Below are 19,572 nucleotides of genomic sequence, written 5' to 3' on the forward strand. Positions count from 1 at the left end.
TAATTAGTATTTTAATAAACTCTCAACAAGAGTTTTTGTGGGTGAGTGATGGTTGAAACCCAACACATCTGGGGAATATATGGTCTCTATTCTGAATTCTCCACTTCAGAATTCTGACTGCTATCTCCATGGAAAATAACTCTTTTTCACTGCATACTTTGCTACAAAAAAACAAAAAACAAAAAACACCTGTGCAGTGCGTTAAACGCTTTGAGAATGAGTTTAACTCTACAGTTTCCAAACCTCCCACGAAGACATTTGAAACTCCAGGTAGAGACTCAGCAACACATTCATCTAAGCAATTCCATATACTATAGCTTCCACAAATCACAATGGCTTATTGGAAATATGGCTTCAGAATATAAAATGGTACTAGATACCAAGTTTTTCGCCATCAAAACATGATGACATTAAAATGCCATCTTGCAAAGAACAATAAAAATGGGAACTTACTCTATTTTTTAACTTTATCCTCCAAGGAAATGATCTATGAAGGCCCCCCAAAAGTTATTTTTGTGTCAAAGTTACTAGTTACATAATGATGAAGTATGAGATGAGATATAAAAGGAAAATAATCTCATGATTACTGTATCATCATCAGAGATATGATTTCAAGGTTAAAACATTTAAAAACTTCATATTAACATATAATGTGACATCAGACTTATCTTTCTGTTCCTTTCAAAAACTAATCATATGGTTTATTCCCAGTTATTATTAATCTCAGCTATAATGGTGAGAAATTAACAAGTGACCCTTGAACAACATGAGATCACTTATGGAAGATATTTTTCTCTTTGCAAGTCTGATTCACAGGTTGAACCAACTGCTATTTGATTCAATCTATGACTACAAACCCCATGAATATAGAGAGTCAACTTGAAGGGATTTAACCATCCTTGAATTTGGGTATCCAAGGAGATGGGAAATATCATATTGAAACCACTGTCCTGTGTTGACTAAGGGATTACAGAGTTTAAGTTTTGGGGCAAAGTCAAAAGTCTACACATGGATTTTCATCATCACAGAGGTCTGTGTGTGTGATTTAAATGTTAGATGTGGATGAGTGGTGGTTGAAACCCACATCTATTTCTTGGCTTCTGCTTTTAGCATCTTTCTTGCTAACCTAACAAGTTGTGTTTCCATTCTCTAGAAAACTATTCACTTGTTAAGATTCTAGCTGTCTGGGCAGGAGAGATAGCATGGAGGTAAGATGTTTGCCTTGCATGCAGAAGGATAGTGGTTTACATCCTGGCATCCTATATGGTCCTCCAAGCCTGCTGGGGGCGATTTCTGAGCGTAGAGCCAGGAGTAGCCCCTGAGCGCTGCCGGGTGTGACCCAAAACCCAAAAACAAACAAACAAAAAGATTCTCACTGTCTTTAGTAAAGTATATTAAGTCTTTGATTCTTCCTTTAGGTATCCTGTGTTCCTAAGTGACAAATTTTAAGACAAGTATGACTGTGTATGGACTAGCTGTGAGAATGTTCTGGAAGACTGCTTAACTCTGAACTCTTAGTCCTACTGTTGCAGAGAAAAGAAAAATTTAAGAGAAACTGAGACGTTGGCAGCATCAAAGATTTCATGAGAGCACTTCCAGATTGCTAGCTCTTGTTTAGACTTTCCATAAGAGGATTTCCATGGACTGTTTACATCCTACCGATTCAGTTCTATGGCAAATTGGGGAAAGTCCTTGCAAAGAGACTTAATATATGTAGCCCTTCTGTTTACAATTTCAACTTCTACGTCATGGACAAATACAAGATTTAAGAGTATTTCAAAGAGGAAGGAAAGAAACTCAGCAAACACTACATAAAGTCCAGAACAGAACTGACAATAGCTTTTCTTCCAAAGCTATAGGCATGCACTTGTTCAAATGGCCCAACAATGACACACTCAGAATGACCTATACACTCAGATAGAACGAGCTGCAAAGAAGGTCAGAGGCCAGAAATAAAGCACAGCAGGAAACATGGTGGATGTTATAGGAAGTGGATGGGAAGCCAACGAGACAGGGAAACAGCCTGTGATGTGCTTCTCAGTTTCATAGCATGCGGGCAACCTCAGCATAATGAGTTTGGGGGCTCGGCCACATGCACCAGAAATAAGGACCAGGAAGTGGACTTGGGCAAGGGAAGGCTGGGTGGGCTGCTGGCTGCAGAGCAGCAAAGTTCCCTGCTTAAGATCTTTCCATGCCTGAGACTGATATCCTACCCTTGGGGTCCTCAGATGACATTGTTTAAAAATAAAATAGAACTCCCTTGAGATGGTAAGTTTCAAGATAAAAAACAAGTCCCAATGGAGGGCTTTGGAAAATGCTGGAATATAGCCCTGTTTTAAAGATATCACAAAGGGAGCTCTCACATGGTTCTAAGTCTCATCCATGTAGAAATTCCCAAGTGCTGGAGAGAATTCCCATTTTCTTAAATGAGTAAATGTTATTCAAAGTAATGAAGCAGTAATTTCTTGGAGAATCAACATTTAGTCAGACAAGTATATAGACAAATTCTCTATAATCTATTTTATAATAGCAAAAAACAGTTTGTCACCTAAACATCTGCTATTATATGCATCAAAATATTGTATTTCTGAGGTAGATAAATGATTTCCTATGAATGGACAAGTTTTGCGAGTGATCTCAGGGTCAAACTGGTTTCTCCTGGCCTAATGCTATGTACAAGTTAAATATGGACCATTTGTGTCTATAGCTTTGAATTACGATGCTGTGTCTAGCTCCATTTTTTAAAAAATTATTTTATTTTGGTTTTGGGGTCACACCCGGCGGCACTCAGGGGTTACTCTTGGCTCTGCACTTAGAAATTGCTCCTGGTAGGTATGAAGGACCATATGGGATGCCGGGATTCGAACCATTGTCTGTCCTGGTTTGGTTGTGTGCAAGGCAAATGCCCTACCACTGTGCTATCACTCCGGCCCCATCTAGCTCCATTTTTAAGAAGGCATCATCTGGGCACATAGGGGAGCAGTTATTTCCCAAACTAATGATATTTCCATTCGGGAAAAAGTGAACGTGGTTGGATTTTATCATTTCCATGGCTGAGCAATAAACTCTGTCTGGACCTCAGGGAAAATGCCATGTTCTAGTTATAAGGAGTGAGAAAGTTTCAGTGGTAGACAGTGTGCCTCCCATGCTGAAGACTCTAAGTGGGATCCCTGGCTTGTGAATTTGTATGTCTTGTAAGAGCTAGGTCCCCAGAAATGCTAGGATGGTGTGTCAGAAAAAGGGGCTTGCCTCACTCACTCTTGGTGATGAAGACTGAATGACTAACGTGGGACAGAGAAGCTATTGGAACATGAGCTTCTCTCCACCCATGAGGCCACCTCCAGATTCAGCTTTGGTGGGGCGTGCGTGTGTTGTGGTATATTATCTATATAACCTGAGTTGTTTTTTACAAAGGACACACTTTTTTCTTTCTACATATGTTAACTCTTCTGAAAGATGAGAAAGATACAGAAATCACAAGGTGGTTCACATTTTGACAAGTCAAAAAGCGTAACTGCTTTTGCATATCAGAAACAAGCATGACATAACTTGGGCAAAATTGGGCTTCTATATAAAGTCTCTTTAAAATACATCTCCAAGTGCTTCCAAAATGTCTAACGGGTTTATAAATATTCTCCAAAGTGGCCTCTCGGCTTCTAGATAATGACAGCGTTTTTCCTAACCGTTCCCCCCACCCCCAACTAATTGGCAAGAAAAATTTAAAATAATCTATCAGGAGTTTCAGAAAGTGCTGTGCCTAACTGAAAAAAAGACAGGCCTCTTATGCTGACTGTAAGTGGTGTCTTCAACGGGGATGTCAGCAAGATTATTTTCATGGCACAGAAAGTGCTAAAATAGCACCTTTAAGCAATAACTCCAGTCCACCTATATTTTTGGAGCCCATTGCTCAAAATTCCAAACGAGAAACAAATAAATAGCTTGAGTCAGTTAATCGTAGCACTTAAGTCAAACAGACCCAGACCCACTTTGAGGTTATTTGTTAGTGATGTGTATGCTCGGAACATGCTGGGAATCTTTACATTTGGTTGTAAGACCCATCACATTTCCACTTGCTGGCTGGTCTGGTCCCTCCTTCCGCTATTTTCATTGGCTAATTTGGTTATTAGCTATTTTCATTGGCTGATCAAGTCCCAAGACCAACATGCATATCCTCTGAATGCTCGTGTTTATTTCATTTTCTAGTCCTCTTATTCATAGTTTGAGGGTACTTGTCACCCCCAGGGTAGAGGGAAACGAGAGGAGGCCAGGGTCAAGGGACATGGGATACTGGGAATGGCAGGGGTTGGAGTGGGACAGAGACAGAAAACATAAAGCTGAGCCTCTTACCCCCAGCACGCCGATCAAATGAAGAGCCCTCTAAGGAATGTAAACAACATCTCAGCCCGCATGTACCAATACTGCCCAGGGCTCTATCCATTCATCCCCATTTCTGATGAGTTTGAAATTTTGGTTGCGCAATTTTTTATATTTGCTGCCACAAATTACGCACCAAATCCAGGAAGGGCACACCCCGACTATATATTATATTTTGCTTTTGGCATGGGGGGGAAAAACAAAATAATAATATATGTCTGCAATCTACGCTCATTGGTCTGGTGGCCTGAAGCATACTTCCTGTTTCTTCACGGCGAGTCCTTAGAAGTGGCCAAGTTTCTCCACTCAGGAGGTGCAACGCCAGTTCTAAGACAAGGCCGAGTCTAGTCACGACACACGACAGGCATGCGGAGAGGCCGGAAGCATGGGGCTGGTCTAGGAGCTACACCTCAGCGGCCTTGCCAGGCTGCTCAGAGCCGGGCGCTGCCTGCAGGGCCTGCCACCTTACCTTTGATATAGGGGATGAAGTGGTGTCGAAAGGGGGAGTTGGGGCGGGAGTCGCTGTGAGCCGAGCTGAGGCTGCTGGTGCGCAGGTAGCAGAGCCTGTGCACACCAGGAGACAGCAGCTCTGCACGGAGGGAGCCCGGCCGGGGCGGGCGGAAACAGAAAAGAAGAGCAGAAATTAACAAGGAGCCCCAATATGCCGCTTTGGGGAGCAGGGGATTAGGGGAGGAAGACACTGATCGGACTTGTAGGAAAAGGTTAGAAAAGGTTAAAGGAGACCCTGTTCTGGGTCAGGCATTAGGGAAGTGAGTGGGAAAGAATAAACACGGGATTAGTTCAGGTGGAAAGAGACATTCCCTGAGAATAAACAGTATGATGAGAAGTTCTGGTCATTGGGATGTTCTATCGGGATGAACCTTGATTTCCCTGAGACAGTGGGGAGGGGCATACCATTTAGACTCAGAAATAGCTGTTTAAAATCAAGCACTTTGGAAATGCACGTTCCCAAATGACCATCATTTCAAGCACTGGTAAAGTAGCATTTCAGTGTGAGGGTCAGATTCGAGTTTAGTTGCTCACTGGGTGGGGCATTGCGTCTTCCTCTGCAGGTTGAGGGGGAGGCCTGTCTGTTCCCAGGGATGCAGTGAGTTCTTTGAATCCTTAAGAATCAGGATTGTAGAGTGGCAGCCCTGGGACAGGGAAGCATTGTTCTTAAGAGAGAAAAGTCAAAGCTGGTCTCACCTACTCTGCCCAGACCTGGGGCAGATGAGCCTGCGTTGGGCCCCCACAGCAGGAGAGACCAGTTAAGGGAGATGGATTTTGACTGTCAGCTCCCGTCTGCTTCATACCTGCCAGGGGAGCTCTTAAAAACAGTGGAAAAAACCCAGCAACAGGCCACAGGGACCTCTCACTCTAGTTATAGAGAATGGGAATATCCTAAAGGTCAGGGCATCCCAACCAGGACTGGCTAAAAGGCCACTTTTTTTTTTTTTTTTTGTAGCTAAAGGCCACTTCTCCAGGGCTCAAGAGTCAATACAGGCATAGCCTTTTAGGGAAACAAGTTGACCACCTCCCACTCTACTCAGGGGTCTTGGGAACCCCATATCTCTTTGACAAGGTCAAGCCTAAGGTCTCAGAGACCTCAGCATAGAGTCCTCTGCAGAGGTGGCAGTATAAAGGGGTTCTTGTCACCGAGACAGCCCAGAGCATAAGTCAAAACCCAGGTCTGGGCCTCTGTAAAATGAAGAACAGCTGTGCACAAGAACAGGCAGAAGGCAGGCTAGTCCTGGAGAGCCTCATGGAAGGCAACCCTGAAAATGCAGTTGCTATGAGCCTGCAGAGCACAATGCATTCTGGAAGAGTCAAGTGGTAACACTCAAATTTTCCACAAAGCTTAAACCCATGATTTCCAGAGGGGAGAGCAGCTTCTGATGTTCGCTTAACTGCTGCTCCACAGATGTAGGAATGGGTTTGCTTCTATCACCACTCAAGTCCAAAGTCTTCCTTGGGAGACTCCTTCTCAGGGAATCCCTTGTCTAGACTGGGGTCAACCTAGGTTTCCTACCCCACAGATGAGGCACCTCTTCCCAATTCTGCAGAGAATTGTCACCCTGAGTCTGCTATGATACCATATACACACCTATAGTGTTTTCCTATTTTGTAAATCTGGTTCAAAAGTGTAGGACTGGAAAGGAGTTTATAAAAGTCACCCAGCATCACACCCTCAAGCTCAATCAAACTAATCCTTGCTTCAAGAATGTGTACTCAATCACCAAGCACTGGGAGTAAAGCCTGGGTGTGAACAAGGGAGACACTGGAAACTCAACCACAAGTGACTGGTACTGGTTTAGATGATGCCAAAATACCGAAAGGGCACATCCAACTCTTTTCTGTTGAAGATCTTCATTTTAATTTCAGAGTGACGGGATTTAAAACAGAAACCACCATTGCCTTTGGATTGGGTCAAAAGAAAACTTTCTAGAGGTTCGCTGTCAATTCACTATAATGAATCAAACTATAAAATGACCTGTTTTTAGAAAAGATTGCACAGACAGATTGGAGATGAATTTCCCTTTTCCCCACCCCTCCTCCTGGGAGAAGGCTAGGGCTGCTAGAGATGAATCTCCCCTTCTTATTTTTATGGGAATGGGGGGGCATGTTTGGAGCCAGCTCTAGAGGTTGGGGGAGTCACATAGTACCCGCCCCAGAACAGCTGCTCTTACCAGGTCTGTGGAAATGCTGGGGTGAGCGTGAGGTTGTTGGAGTGTAACTGTGACGGCTGTACACTGGGGAGTTGATGGAGCCCTGGCTTGTGGACCGGTGCATCATCCGATCCCGGACATCCTGGTACCCCTGGGAAAGTAGAAGGTAGAAAGTGTGAGACCCATGCTTACACTGGGGAAAGTACCATGTTTAAAGGAATCAAAGTCCCACAAAAGCTGCCTACAGTTTGTAAGCATGACATGTGGGAGAAAATGGCAGAGGGCAGAAGAAATAGGACAGTGAGTAGGGTGCTTGCCTTGCATAGGTTTGATCCCTGGAACCCTAGATATATGGTCCCCTGAACCCACCAAGAGTGATCCCTAAGCACAGAACCAGAAGTAAGTTCTGAGTACTGTCCAGTATGGCTCAATAAACCAACCAAACAAAAAAATGGCAAAGAAACTCTGTTTTGATTCTAGTGGCTGTAACAATAAACAACAAAACCACCCCCAAAAAGTCCCCCAAAGATATGCTTTCACCTTGCAACGGAGTGATAATAACTTCAACTGTAAATGACCAGAATGCTAAAAGACATAAATTGCATCTAAGACATGGACCATCAGAATGCTACACTTTTTACTGTTTCAAATTAGAGTGATTATCTGAGATCAGTCAGATTTTATGTATAATACCTCCAAAAAGCTGCTTGACTTAAGACTAGGGATTTACTTTTGTAGCCAAATGTTATGTAAGAAATATACCTAACCTCACAGGGATTGGCTTCCTGGGTGTTTAAAAGGTAAGGTAAGGTAAGATCTTGATAAATACACAGCCTTGGCTTGGGAGCATCCACAGTAGCTACATTAGAGGAGTGTGGGGTCAGATTGGCCTGGGCTGAAACACTCTCAGATTCGGACGTGCAGCTCTGAACTTCAAAAGCCTCCATAGTAACATATGTAGGGATTTCCTTCATCAATAAGGTGGATTACATGGGTGGGGTTTCCCCAAACCAGGAACCTACTGAAATTGGGGATCACCCTTGGAATTTTTTTTTTTTTTTGGTTTTTCAGGCTACACCCATTTGATGCTCAGGGGTTACTCCTGGCTACGTGCTCAGAAATTGCCCCTGGCTTGGGGAGACCATATGGGATGCCAGGGGATCGAACTGTGGTCCTTTCCTTGGCTAGCGCTTGCAAGGCAGACACCTTACCTCTAGCGCCACCTCGCCGGCCCAACCCTTGGAATTTTTAACTCTAATTGGGTGTCATGAACTTCCAGAAGATGATCCAGTAACTCAATGGTGAAAGGACCTACCTAGGGTTGTGGGCTTCTGCCCGGATGTCAGGAATCATAGAGGACTATGGTCTATCACAGGGTGTGATGAGAGCCAACTGTGCTGGATACTCACAGCCCAGCAGTATGGACAGTCATGAAAAAAACTTCACCCTGAGATTTTATTTTATTTTTAATTTTTGGGAGGCATCCTTTTGGCATTCAGGAATTACTCCTGGCAGTCTTGGGGAATCAAACCTTGCTCTGCCCTGTGCAGGGCCAATGCTCTCCTTACTGTACTGTATTGCTGTTCTGGTCCTCTAGTGATTTCAGAACACATGGTACAGCCTCGTCTAGAGACAGCTTAGCTTTGGTTCCTGATAATCCTGCTGGGCTTTCCAGACAACTGGAATAGCAGGTCCTAGGGGAGCTCTTAGAGATGGGGAGAGCACCGGGCTGGGGTTAAGGCAGTTTCCTCTCTACTCTGCAGGTTAGACCGGAGTCCACCCCTGTATGTTCCTCTGTCTCCACAGCATGCTCAAGGCTTTTCTGTTTGTTGGTTTTGAGGCTCTTTGTCAAAACATCCCCATTTCGTAAAGGCCTGATTCCCAAGCCCTCCCCAATGCAAAATCAATAATGGTACCTACTTCTGCTGATGGTGTAGGGGACAAGGTCCTGGGAGACTAGAAAAAGAAGAGAGAAAAAAGTCAAACATGTGATCAGTTTTCAGTACAGTTGGCCTACTTGCCAACACACAAACACACACACACACACACACACACACACACACACACACATACACACACACACACACACAGAGCACCCCTAAGCAAGCTCCCATGTTTAGTTCAGAAAACTAGAGGTTGGGCTTAGGCGACTCTGACCATGCCCAGGGTGCCCAGATGAGGCCCACAGCTCTCTGAGAGCCGCAGCTCCAAACAGCTGGGTGCCCTGGGTCAGTCCTGAGCCCTGCATAGAGGTGGCTACATGCATGGCACAAGTCAGGTTTTCTGAATCTTTTTTTTATATATATATTTTATTTAACACCTTGATTACATACATGATTGTGTTTGGGTTTCAGTCATGTAAAGAACATCACCCATCACCAGTGCAACGTTCCCATCACCTATGTCCCAAATCTCCCTCCTCCCCACCCAATCCCTGCCTGTACTCTATACAGGCTTTCCATTTCCCTCATACATTCTCATTATTAGGACAGTTCAAAATGTAGTTATTTCTCTAACTAAACTCATTACTCTTTGTGGTAAGCTTCCTGAGGTGAGCTGGAACTTCCAAGCTCTTTTCTTTTTTGTGTCTGAAAATTATTATTGCAAGAATGTCTTTCATTTTTCTTAAAACCCAGAGATGAGTGAGACCATTCTGCGTTTTTCTCTCTCTCTCTGACTTATTTCACTCAGCATAATAGATTCCATGTACATCATGTATAGGAAAATTTCATGACTTCATCTCTCCTGACAGCTGCATAATATTCCATTGTGTATATGTACCACAGTTTCTTTAGCCATTCGTCTGTTGAAGGGCATCTTGGTTGTTTCCAGAGTCTTGCTATGGTAAATAGTGCTGCTATGAATATAGGTGTAAGGAAGGGGTTTTTGTATTGTATTTTTGTGTTCCTAGGGTATATTCCTAGGAGTGGTATAGCTGGATCGTATGAGGTTTTCTGAATCTTTGTTTCAACTGAATCAGTGTTTCTTTGCTTCTCCCCAACAGTAACTCTCTCCCAATCCTGGTTTCTGCCTGTGGCCCCATGACCTACTGGTTAACACTATATGGTTAACACCCATTTCCACGATTTTACTCTATTGCCCTTGAAATATCCTATGGGGCTCACCCCCAGAGAAATGTTGGTCTCAAGGGTACCCACAGCACCCCCAAAGAATAGTGTGAAAATGAAGCTGGATGGGAAGGCCCAGCTCTGTGGCCTCCTGTGTGGCTCTTGCTGATCCCTCTACCATTCAATTCTGTGCCCTCAGGCACAGTTTCCTTGGGCCTCCCTAGAGCCCTTACCTCAGGGTCTTTGCACTGGCTTTCCCTGCCCTTGGACTAACCCCTGTCCAACTTGATCCCCATCTTCCAGGGGGTTTCTTCTACATAGGACCCTTCATGACCCTTTACTGAAAGAGCAGCACCCCCTTTTTCAGACTGCACTCCAGTGTGCCTGTGGCACCTGTCCGGAGAATGACGACCTGTGTTTCACCTCTCCCCCCTCCCCGGTTCCATCCCAGGTCCCTTGTGGAACACAGACTCTGCTATTTTCTAGCTGTTCTCAGGACACTCCGGACACAAGGACACTCTTGGAGTGAGCCAGTGTCCAACCACTATTTTCCAGATGAATTGATGAAAGCTCCCGGAGAGGAAGAAGTGGCCTCATGGAAATGACACACACACGAACATGTCCAGGAGGATTCTGCCCCTTTCACATGTTCTCCACAAAGCCTGGCTCTCTCCTGCCTTCCTCTGCCTGGAGGCTGGGTCTGCAGTGCCAGCCTGAGTCTGGGCAACATAGGCCCATTCAGCTACACACCGATAGACAAGTTCCTCTAAAATAGCAATCTACAGGTTCCAGGAAACAAGAACCTATAACACATACAAGAACAGACAGCAGTAGGATCTCAGTTAAGAGATAGTTCAAAAAAATGACTGATTCCTGTGGCAGGGACCCCCTTCCAAGCAGACCTGGTGGGAGCAACCCACGGATTAGCACTGTCCACTTCAAGTCAAAGACAAAGATGTTGTTGACCCTTGATGCTTGCATTCCCGCTGTGGGCCAGTTCCCCATCAGGTAGAGCTCTCAGAGAATACCTCCCTCCTCCCTCACTAAATCACAGGTATCACTGTTACCATGAGTAACCATGATACTGTAAGGAGCCAAAATAACATACTCTACTCAGAGTCACAAGGATAAAGACATTAGTCTGGTTCCACAGTCTGAATGTTCATTTTAGAGCCTGTACTCCTGAAGAATGAATTAATGATTTTCCTACTCAGGAGGACTCTTGGGAAACTTACAACTTGAATATAACTTCCAGGAACCTCCACTACACTAGCAAATAAATCCCCTCTCCCTTGTTTACATGACTTGAATACTAGGGGGATTCTGACTCATGGGCTCCTGGGACTCTGAATTCTTCCTCTGCTGAGTTTCTTCTAGCAATTCTTTGGCCACCAAAGAAACTCAACTGCCCACAGCCAACACCCTGCAACGATGCAGCGATGTGGCCACCAGGTGGCGCTACGTGAATGCAGATACCACTTCCTGCCTGTTTCAGGACAATGCCATCTTCAAATCCAGGTAAGAAAATAAATTGAGAGCCAAGTACATCACAGTCATGAAGGTAAATGTAAAGTGATTGCAAAATAGATGCCACAATGACTGAGAACAAATGAAAGAGAAAAAATGGTATGCTCCGAGTGGTCTACCCCGTGGATAACCCTTCTCTGATGGACTAAGTCAGTCTAGAGAGATTCTGACTCAATCAGCCAAGGGCAGCTCAGGAAGTCAAGGGAGCACATTCCTAACAAGTAAAACCCTCCCAGTTTGATTCCAGCATCTTCCACTTCTCCCAGAGTGGAAGGCCCTGGAATGGTCCTGGTGGCACCTTCAGGCCTGAGCTATGAACCTCCAGGCCTGTAAGCCCACACTAGGGCCAGGAATCATGGGGAATGACTTACTCATTCCTGCACCAGCACTGCTGGATGTGGCCCCTTAAAAAAGTGAACAAGAGGAAAGAAATGGAGTGTGAGGGAACAGACAGGCCCACCATGCCTGGGGGGTGAGGTGGGGGCTGGAGAGGGAAGAAAAACAGGGGCTAAAAGCAGAGGTCCAGCCTCTAGAATCCTTAGTTGGGACAGCATCAATAAACCCCAACACTGGCAAAAACAAACAAACAAAACAAAACAAAACAAAAAAAAAAAAAAACAAACCCAGCAGCAGTGTTCTCACTAATGGCCTGACTAGATTAATCCACTTGACATCCCTGGAATGTACTTAGTCATCCAATTTCCTCCTGGTGCTAGATTGGGACCCCAGTTTCTCTGCCTTGCCTGTCACATTCTAGGTCATGGAAACTGTAGTGGTCATCATTTAGAGTGTATGCCCTTTCTTTCCTTGTGAGTCCCAGGAATATTCTTCTAGCCTTCTCTCCATGAATCTTCCATATCTTGGCTCCCAGGGAAGCACTGGGCAGGAATGACTCTCTTTGGGGAGGGAGTGTGATCTGATGCCCAGAGCTCTCACTAAGGCGGCCTCAGCATCCTCCTCTTCCTCTCCAAAGGATAGGGAGAAGTGAGAGTCTGAGGACCTCAAAGTCCCCTTCAAGGAAAACCCTTGAACTAATTTCCCTGGATCAATAGTTCTGACACATGTGAGAGTGAGGCCAGTGTTGGAGGTTAACTAATGCCGGAATTTACCTCTCCCAGGCTCTGCCGCTCCTGTTTGTCCTCATAGCCTGACGTGTAGAAAGGCTCATAGGTAATGAGATCTGGACGTTCAATATCATAAATTGCCTTGACCTTGGGAATAGCCGCTAAGTCCTTGTAGTCCAGGATCTCGTTGTCCACTCTTGCCTGGAAAAGTCAAACAGGAAGAAGAATGACGCTGCAGGCCCAGTTCTGTGAGGAACTGTCCTGAGTACATTTCCTCAGTTGCTTTGAAAGAACTTAAAAATAAACAGAACCTCCAGACGCCTTCCTTATGATGGTTACATGTCTCAGAACATGTCTGCATTTGTATATATCACTCACAGTTTTTGTTTGTTTGTTTTGTTTTGTTTTGTTTTGTTTTGTTTTTGGGTCACATCCGGCAGCGCTCAGGGGTTACTCCTGGCTCTATGCTCAGAGATCACTCCTGGCAGGCTCAGGGGACCATATGGGATGCCGGGATTCGAACCACCGTCCTTCTGCATGCAAGGCAAACACCCTACCTCTATGCTATCTCTTTGGCCCCTGCATTGAATTCTTTTTATCAAAGACCTATAGAAATTCATGCTAACTTCTTAAATTTAATACAGAAAAAAACTAATGGTTCAAAAATTCTCTCTGAGAGCTCAAAGCAAACATCCTAAAGAAGCCAAATATTAAAATGTTCTTTGAGGCAAAATTGAAGAATGCTCATTACCAGCATAACAAAATAAAAAAATTCCACAGAGCCAAGTGCCTCAATGTCAGTGGGACACTGTTCTTTTGGCTTCTGGCACCCACTTGCATGGATGAGCCCAGATACATCTACATTTAGGAAAACACAACTGACAAAGCTGAGAATGAGACCCCAAATGAGAATGGGGTCTCCTAACAGGAGGACAAGTCCCAGGGCTTAGTGTCTGCATTGGGGTCTGAGGAGTGCCCGGCTGGCTCTTGAAGTGTCTTCACGGAAGTCAACACTTACGTAGATGGTGTGGCCTGGGGAGCCGGGGATGCTGGAGCCTGGCCTGGAGTAAATGCTTTCTGAGGAAGTTCTGGTGGGCTGGAAAAGAAAGATGAGATGAGAAATCTCAACAGCCCAGGTGGTCTTAAGACAATGCCCCCAAAAAGTAAAGACTTCGGACATTTCTGAGTAAGAGGAAACAGGCTCAGGAACAGAGCCAGAGATCAAGGTGAATAATCAACTGTGACAATACATCTGAGGCCTTGCTTCTTACCTTTTCCTCTTCACCCTGCCCCTAGACCTTCTGCCCTACCTGGGAAGATATTCTCTCCCTCTGCTGCTCTTCTCCTCTTGCCAACGAGCCCATCTGACCTGGACAGACACTGTGCCCTGCTTGGTTCTTGCCTTTGCTCTGCTTCTTCCTAGCACTGCATAACAGCAAGGTCTCTGGTACATCTTCTGTACCATTACTCTTTGGCTTCAAGCCTGCAGTGTCCACTCATGCCCACTTTCAGGGGCTTAGAACTGTCTCCTGCTTCTCTCATTTCCAGCCTAGGTAGCCCAGGGACACCCCAACTTCTTGCCTCGGGGTTCCTGTTCTCGCTGCTTTGTCCTCTTTGCTTCTTTTCCTGTTAGTCTCAGTTTACCCCTCAGTGCCTCAAAGCCTTCCCTGGTCATCCACCCTGAGGGGCTACCCTAAAGATGATCCTCACCTCATGGTCACACTCTTCCTTTCTGAATAAAAGGCTTCTTATTTTGTGTGGTCTGGATTTGTGACATCACCGGGGCTCCCTGGAAAACCTCCATCACTATTACAGACCGCACAAGACTTGTATTCTCCCCATTCTCTAGGCTGTGATTTGCATAGGCCCCAGCAAAGCAGAAGTACTTACTGTTGAAAAGAACTTCATTGTCTGTTTCTAAAGAAACACTCAGCCAGGGCACTAGTTCAGCGGCTACAACATAGGCAAAGCACACAGGAGCCCCAAACTCAATCTCTCATTCTATATGGTCCTCTAAGCACTACCCCAAGAAAGGGTGGAGGGATAGAAATGCCCAGTTGGTGGCCACTAACTCCTAATTAGGTAGTTTTGTGCCTGTTGCCTAAGCCAGCAGAGCCATGGTGATGAGGACATGTGGTCACCTGCTCACAAGAGGCAGAGCTGGATTTGATCCTAAATTGCTCAGAGGGCCTGTAAGTAAAAGAAGGAGTAGGGTGAGCCTGCCCAGCTAGTTCATCTCTTCCTGGTGGGAGCCACTCAGATAGACTCCCGAGAGTTCTTGACAGCTAACCCTATCAGAACTAACAGTCCAGTGGAGACAGCTCCCCCTGTAATTTAGAGGTGACCAGCCCCTTCCTGGAATATCTCAAGGTACTTCTGGGGCCTCCTGCCAAGGTTCCGGCTCTGGAATTGAATGTTCTGACTCCACTCATGATGCAGAGGCCCTGCATGGTCCTGTCTCATTACTAGTCCAGTCTCTCCTTGGGGGTCTCCTGAAACACACCTCAGGTTGTTGGGGAGCACGTGCATCTCAGGGTTTTTGCACAACCCTTAATTACTCCCCATGTAAGTCTACTCAATGAACAGGGTCTAAAGTCTTTACCTTGCAAAAATACTTTTCAATTTTGCTATTGTTCTGATGATGGGTTTCCTCTTACTTTGAAGGTTCTTTTTCCATTCTAAGCCACCTAGCATTCTAACCTTGTTGGATTTTAAATGAATATCTTGCTCACTATGAGAAGAATCTCACCCTTCTCAGAGCTATAATCCCCCTAGTGATGGTATCTTTCTTGCTGAGGGTGTCCAAAGGCCAAAGTGCCTTGAGAAACCATAGATTTCTCCTCCAACACTCACTCTGACCACAAAAACTGAAGTTTGACCTTAAAAACCAAACCCCAAGTCACAGCCAGGCTTTCCCTTCTCTTAAACCCACAGATAACTTCCTCTCTGCCATTCAATTCAGCTTCACCCTGCTGGGCCATTACCCTTTTGTATTGACAGCCTGCATGTCCACCACTGATCCTCATGTACCATTAGTAAACAGAAGTGGTCCTCTTGGCCTCTCAGACAGCCAAGTGACCATGGTGACCCAGAGACAAAGAGCCAAATCGTGCAACCCAGCGGAGGGCCCGTCACCTTCATTTCTGGAATTTTCTATGAGAAAGGCTGTGATGAGCCAAACTGTTCTCTTGCCTGTGTAATTAGTGAAACTAATTTCAAACATGTATTCTGATAGGGAAGGCTGCTTCTGTAAGACAGCGTAGGGCCAGTGACCCGTGATGAGTTGCTGAAGGCAGATGAAGCGTCTCACTGTTCTCAAGGCTCTTTTTCCTTTGGGCTTCACAGGGAAACCCACCGGCAGGGGCAACACTCAGATTTATCTTTTTACATTATCTCTGGCCAATTAAGTAAATGAAGGGTAAGAAACAAGGCAGCTGTAGAGAGGTTTACAGACTTTCTCCCCTGAGCTTTTAGCCAGCGAGATTAAACAAGGACTTCAGGACTGAGTTTTGGCCATTGGTGGAGAGAAACTTCCACACATTGACTTGACAGTCTCACATTTGATTTCAAAAGAGATTTTCATTGCCCTCTAAAACAAACAAACAAACAAACAATAAGACAACAAGAGAAGAAAAATAGCCTTGAGCCCCTCAAAGCAAGTGCTTAGAAACACTAGTCTAAGTGTCTATTTCTGCATAAAACCTTGATTTGTTTTTAAAAAGCCTTCAAACTACCCCTCAGCTGACTCTACCCATCACTGTCCACATGCTAGTCAATTTGAGGAGGCATAACCATGAAGAGAAAATTCCGGGAGATCTTGTTTATGGAGTTTCTACTCTGTCTCTTTCAACATGGACCCTTGAACACATTTACTGGACTGAGAAGACACAGACATGCCTGTTCCACTAACTCTCAAGCAAGGGCCACCACACACACTAGCTCCCCTCCATACAGAATGCTGCAAAGTCCAGGCCTACCTGTGAACCCCTCATTAGCAGGAGGAGGGGGCCACAGTACCTTCATCTACTTTGCATTCATGCTTTGATACTTTGCAAACTATGCTCTAAGAGACACATCAGGATCCCCATAATAAAGCAGGGCCACTACTGAGATTAGGGGGCTGGCACCTCAGAGCAAGGTCTGCTGAGGCTGGTGGTACCAGCTTTGGGATTTGAGAAAATTCATTTGCAAAGGGGGTGAACAAAGAAGTAGGAGCAGGAGTTCTTGAACAACATCTGTGGGCATTGAAAATTCACTGCTTAATCATAAAAGAACCAGGTCTGTGGGGGAAAGGGTTTGGGTTTGGGTCTGAGGGGCTGCAAGGGCACACACTCCTCCTCTGGAGCTTCTCTGCAGACCAAAGCCTTGACCTTGGATGTGAAGTCTTGGTGATAAATGAAAAGATGGACCAGAGAATAAAGGGCAGGTTGGACACAAAGTGGCCTGTGCTCTGGGGCATTAACCCAACCAAGTGACCAGCTCAGACATGAAACATTCTTGGGGGGGGGGGGGGGGGTTTGCGCCATACCCAGTGATGCTCAGGAGTTACTCCTGGCTATGCGCTCAGAAATTGCTCCTGGCTTGGGGGACCATATGGGACACCAGGGGTTGAACCCAGGTTCATCCTGGATCAGCTGTGTGCAAGGCAAACACCTTACTGCTGTGCTATTGCTTTGGCCCCTATATGGACATTCTAACAGGTGAACCTTGTAGTCCTTTTGGGGGAAAGCCCCAGCCCACATGCTTCCCTCAAAGACACAGTTTAGAAGCCCCATCTAGAATGGCAGTGAGTGGGTCATGCTGTGTTATTACACACTTGGGCCCAAGTGCTGCCTGTGCTTTTGCCTCAATGCGTAGTGAGGAGGGACAAAGCTCAGCACAAATCTGGCCAGCTGACAACAGTCTAATTTGGAATGAATGAAACCAGAAGATAGTTTTGGTTTTCATAATTCTATTTTCCTCCTTTTCTTTTTGCTGCTAAGTCAGGCAGAAGGAAAAGGACAGCTTTAGGAGAGGAATGCTACAGAATTTCCTCCCCAAATCTGATTTTCCTCTGCAACAAACCCCAGGGCTTCTTCTTGGGGTGCAGCACCCTCCTAGGATGTGGCCAGGAGAACCGACACCAAATGGAGCCTGAGGTCCACGGAGGACAGAAGTCACCTCCTAGGCCTTGGCCTAGTTGAAAGAGAACTGGGACTGAGAACCTTGAGGATTTGGAATTTTCCATTATTGGGGGGCTTGAGGGTGCCCATTCTTCAAAGTCAATGAGTGAAGGGATTTCCAGCCTCGCGGCCATCCTGGGGCCTAGCCCAGGGCCTTTAGAATTGTGTGTGCTAAGAGTGAACATTGACTTTGCTCCTATTTACAGCACCATAATTGGATCCAGATGTCAATCCTGAACAACAGGCAAGCAAGAGCAAAGTGACTAAAAACAGATCACCCCACTTCTAGCCTACCACACCCCAGATCCTTCACATTGCCTACTTGAGAAGGTTCTGGAGCAAATGGCAAAACAACAACAGCAGCAACAACAACGATGATGTTGACAACAACAAAAAACTCATCTCACTCAATATTTTCCAAGCTTTGGAAATATACCACTTGGATCTCACTAGCCTTTGGGAGGTTCTTTGAGTCACAGTTTACTCTTGGGGTAGGGTGGGGAGAGGATACTGGAAGCTTCTTGCACTAATTCTGAATGAGTCCCACTTGTAGCTGCTCTAGATCATGAGGCTCGAACTTTTATTGTATCTAAAACCTTGGCCTCTGAAGCTGGGTGGGAGGGAGTTAAACAGCAGGTCCTATGGCAAACACAAGCTGGGTGGAGCCATTGTGGGTCCAGGCCATGTGTCCTCGCTCTGGAATCCTACATTCATGGAGATTCCATCTGAAAGGCTTGTCTGCTCCCTGCATCAACAGCCTTAGACTGAGTCCCTATGTGAGGACCCCTGGGAGGGTGATGTCTAAACACTTTACTAAACACTCTAAGGCTCTAGGGTCTGTTCTTCATTCAAAGTAGCCAAGTTTTACACAGATAGAGCCTGGCACCAGATCCCTCCTGCTCTGTACAGCATGGGCAGGCCCAGGACCCATGGAGTTATTGGGCTACAGTCATGCTGTCACCCAAAATGGGCTCAGCTCCAGTGCATTTCACTGGTAAAGATGTTTCTGTGGACAGTCCCTTCTTGTCCACAGATGTGACAGAGACCTCGAAAGGAGGCCAGGGTGTGCAAGGAGCTCCCTCCAGCCTGGCTGCTCCCTTGGGGTCTGATGGAAGCTGTCAGGTGCCCTGGTGTGGTGCAAGTGAGTTGCTCTCTCCCTCAGACACCAGCTAACCATGCCAAGATGATGGACCCTGCAGATGTCCATGTTCATTTCTCACCACGCCCTTAGGGTTCAGTAGAAAAGGCACATACTATGAACTCCTGGAGATCTGGGGGCAGGGGGAGGCCTGGCTTTTCCATTCAGTGATGGAGTGTACCAGGGCAAGCTACTCCCAATGGTGAGTCTGGGGAATGAGAGGCTCCTCTTGGAGCATCCCTAGGGAGAGGGAGGCACGTGTATGTGAGCCCCAGTCTCTCCACAACTGTGCTTAGTGGTCTTTTCTCCATCCCACTTTTGAGCCTCATCCCTACACACAGCTTCCCCCAGTTCCATGCTCTGCCAGTACCCTTCTCAAGATATCCCATTCTCCAAAAATCTACCATCAAACTTCACCTCACCTTCACGATTCAACTCAGACTAAGTCTCCCCAGCAATGCCTGCCATTCTCTTCTCTCAGTTGCCATCACCAAGAACGTCCTTTCTGTGCTCACTGACCTACCTTAGATTCTTCTACCAGTCCAGAAATATTTATCTGGCTTCTTTTTTAAA

At 45.7% G+C, this 19,572-nt stretch overlaps 1 protein-coding gene across 9 annotated transcripts in view; it reads right to left on the minus strand.

The window, feature by feature from the left end:
- ABLIM1 (actin binding LIM protein 1) overlaps positions 1-19,572 on the minus strand; it is a 172,108-nt gene that overhangs the window by 19,897 nt on the left and 132,639 nt on the right. For 5 of the 9 annotated variants that reach the window (XM_049764448.1, XM_049764449.1, XM_049764447.1 and 2 more), the window contains exons 9-13: positions 13,718-13,795; positions 12,745-12,900; positions 8,961-8,996; positions 7,062-7,191; positions 4,844-4,963 (exon numbers count right to left, since the gene is read on the minus strand). In XM_049764448.1, the coding sequence (XP_049620405.1) occupies positions 4,844-4,963; positions 7,062-7,191; positions 8,961-8,996; positions 12,745-12,900; positions 13,718-13,795 (520 nt within the window). The remainder of the gene's footprint in view (positions 1-4,843; positions 4,964-7,061; positions 7,192-8,960; positions 8,997-12,744; positions 12,901-13,717; positions 13,796-19,572) is intronic. The other 4 variants (XM_049764455.1, XM_049764450.1, XM_049764452.1 and 1 more) reach the window with 1 other exon arrangement.

Source organism: Suncus etruscus, chromosome 17, assembly GCF_024139225.1.
Source record: "Suncus etruscus isolate mSunEtr1 chromosome 17, mSunEtr1.pri.cur, whole genome shotgun sequence".
NCBI classification, from domain to species: Eukaryota; Metazoa; Chordata; class Mammalia; order Eulipotyphla; family Soricidae; genus Suncus; species Suncus etruscus.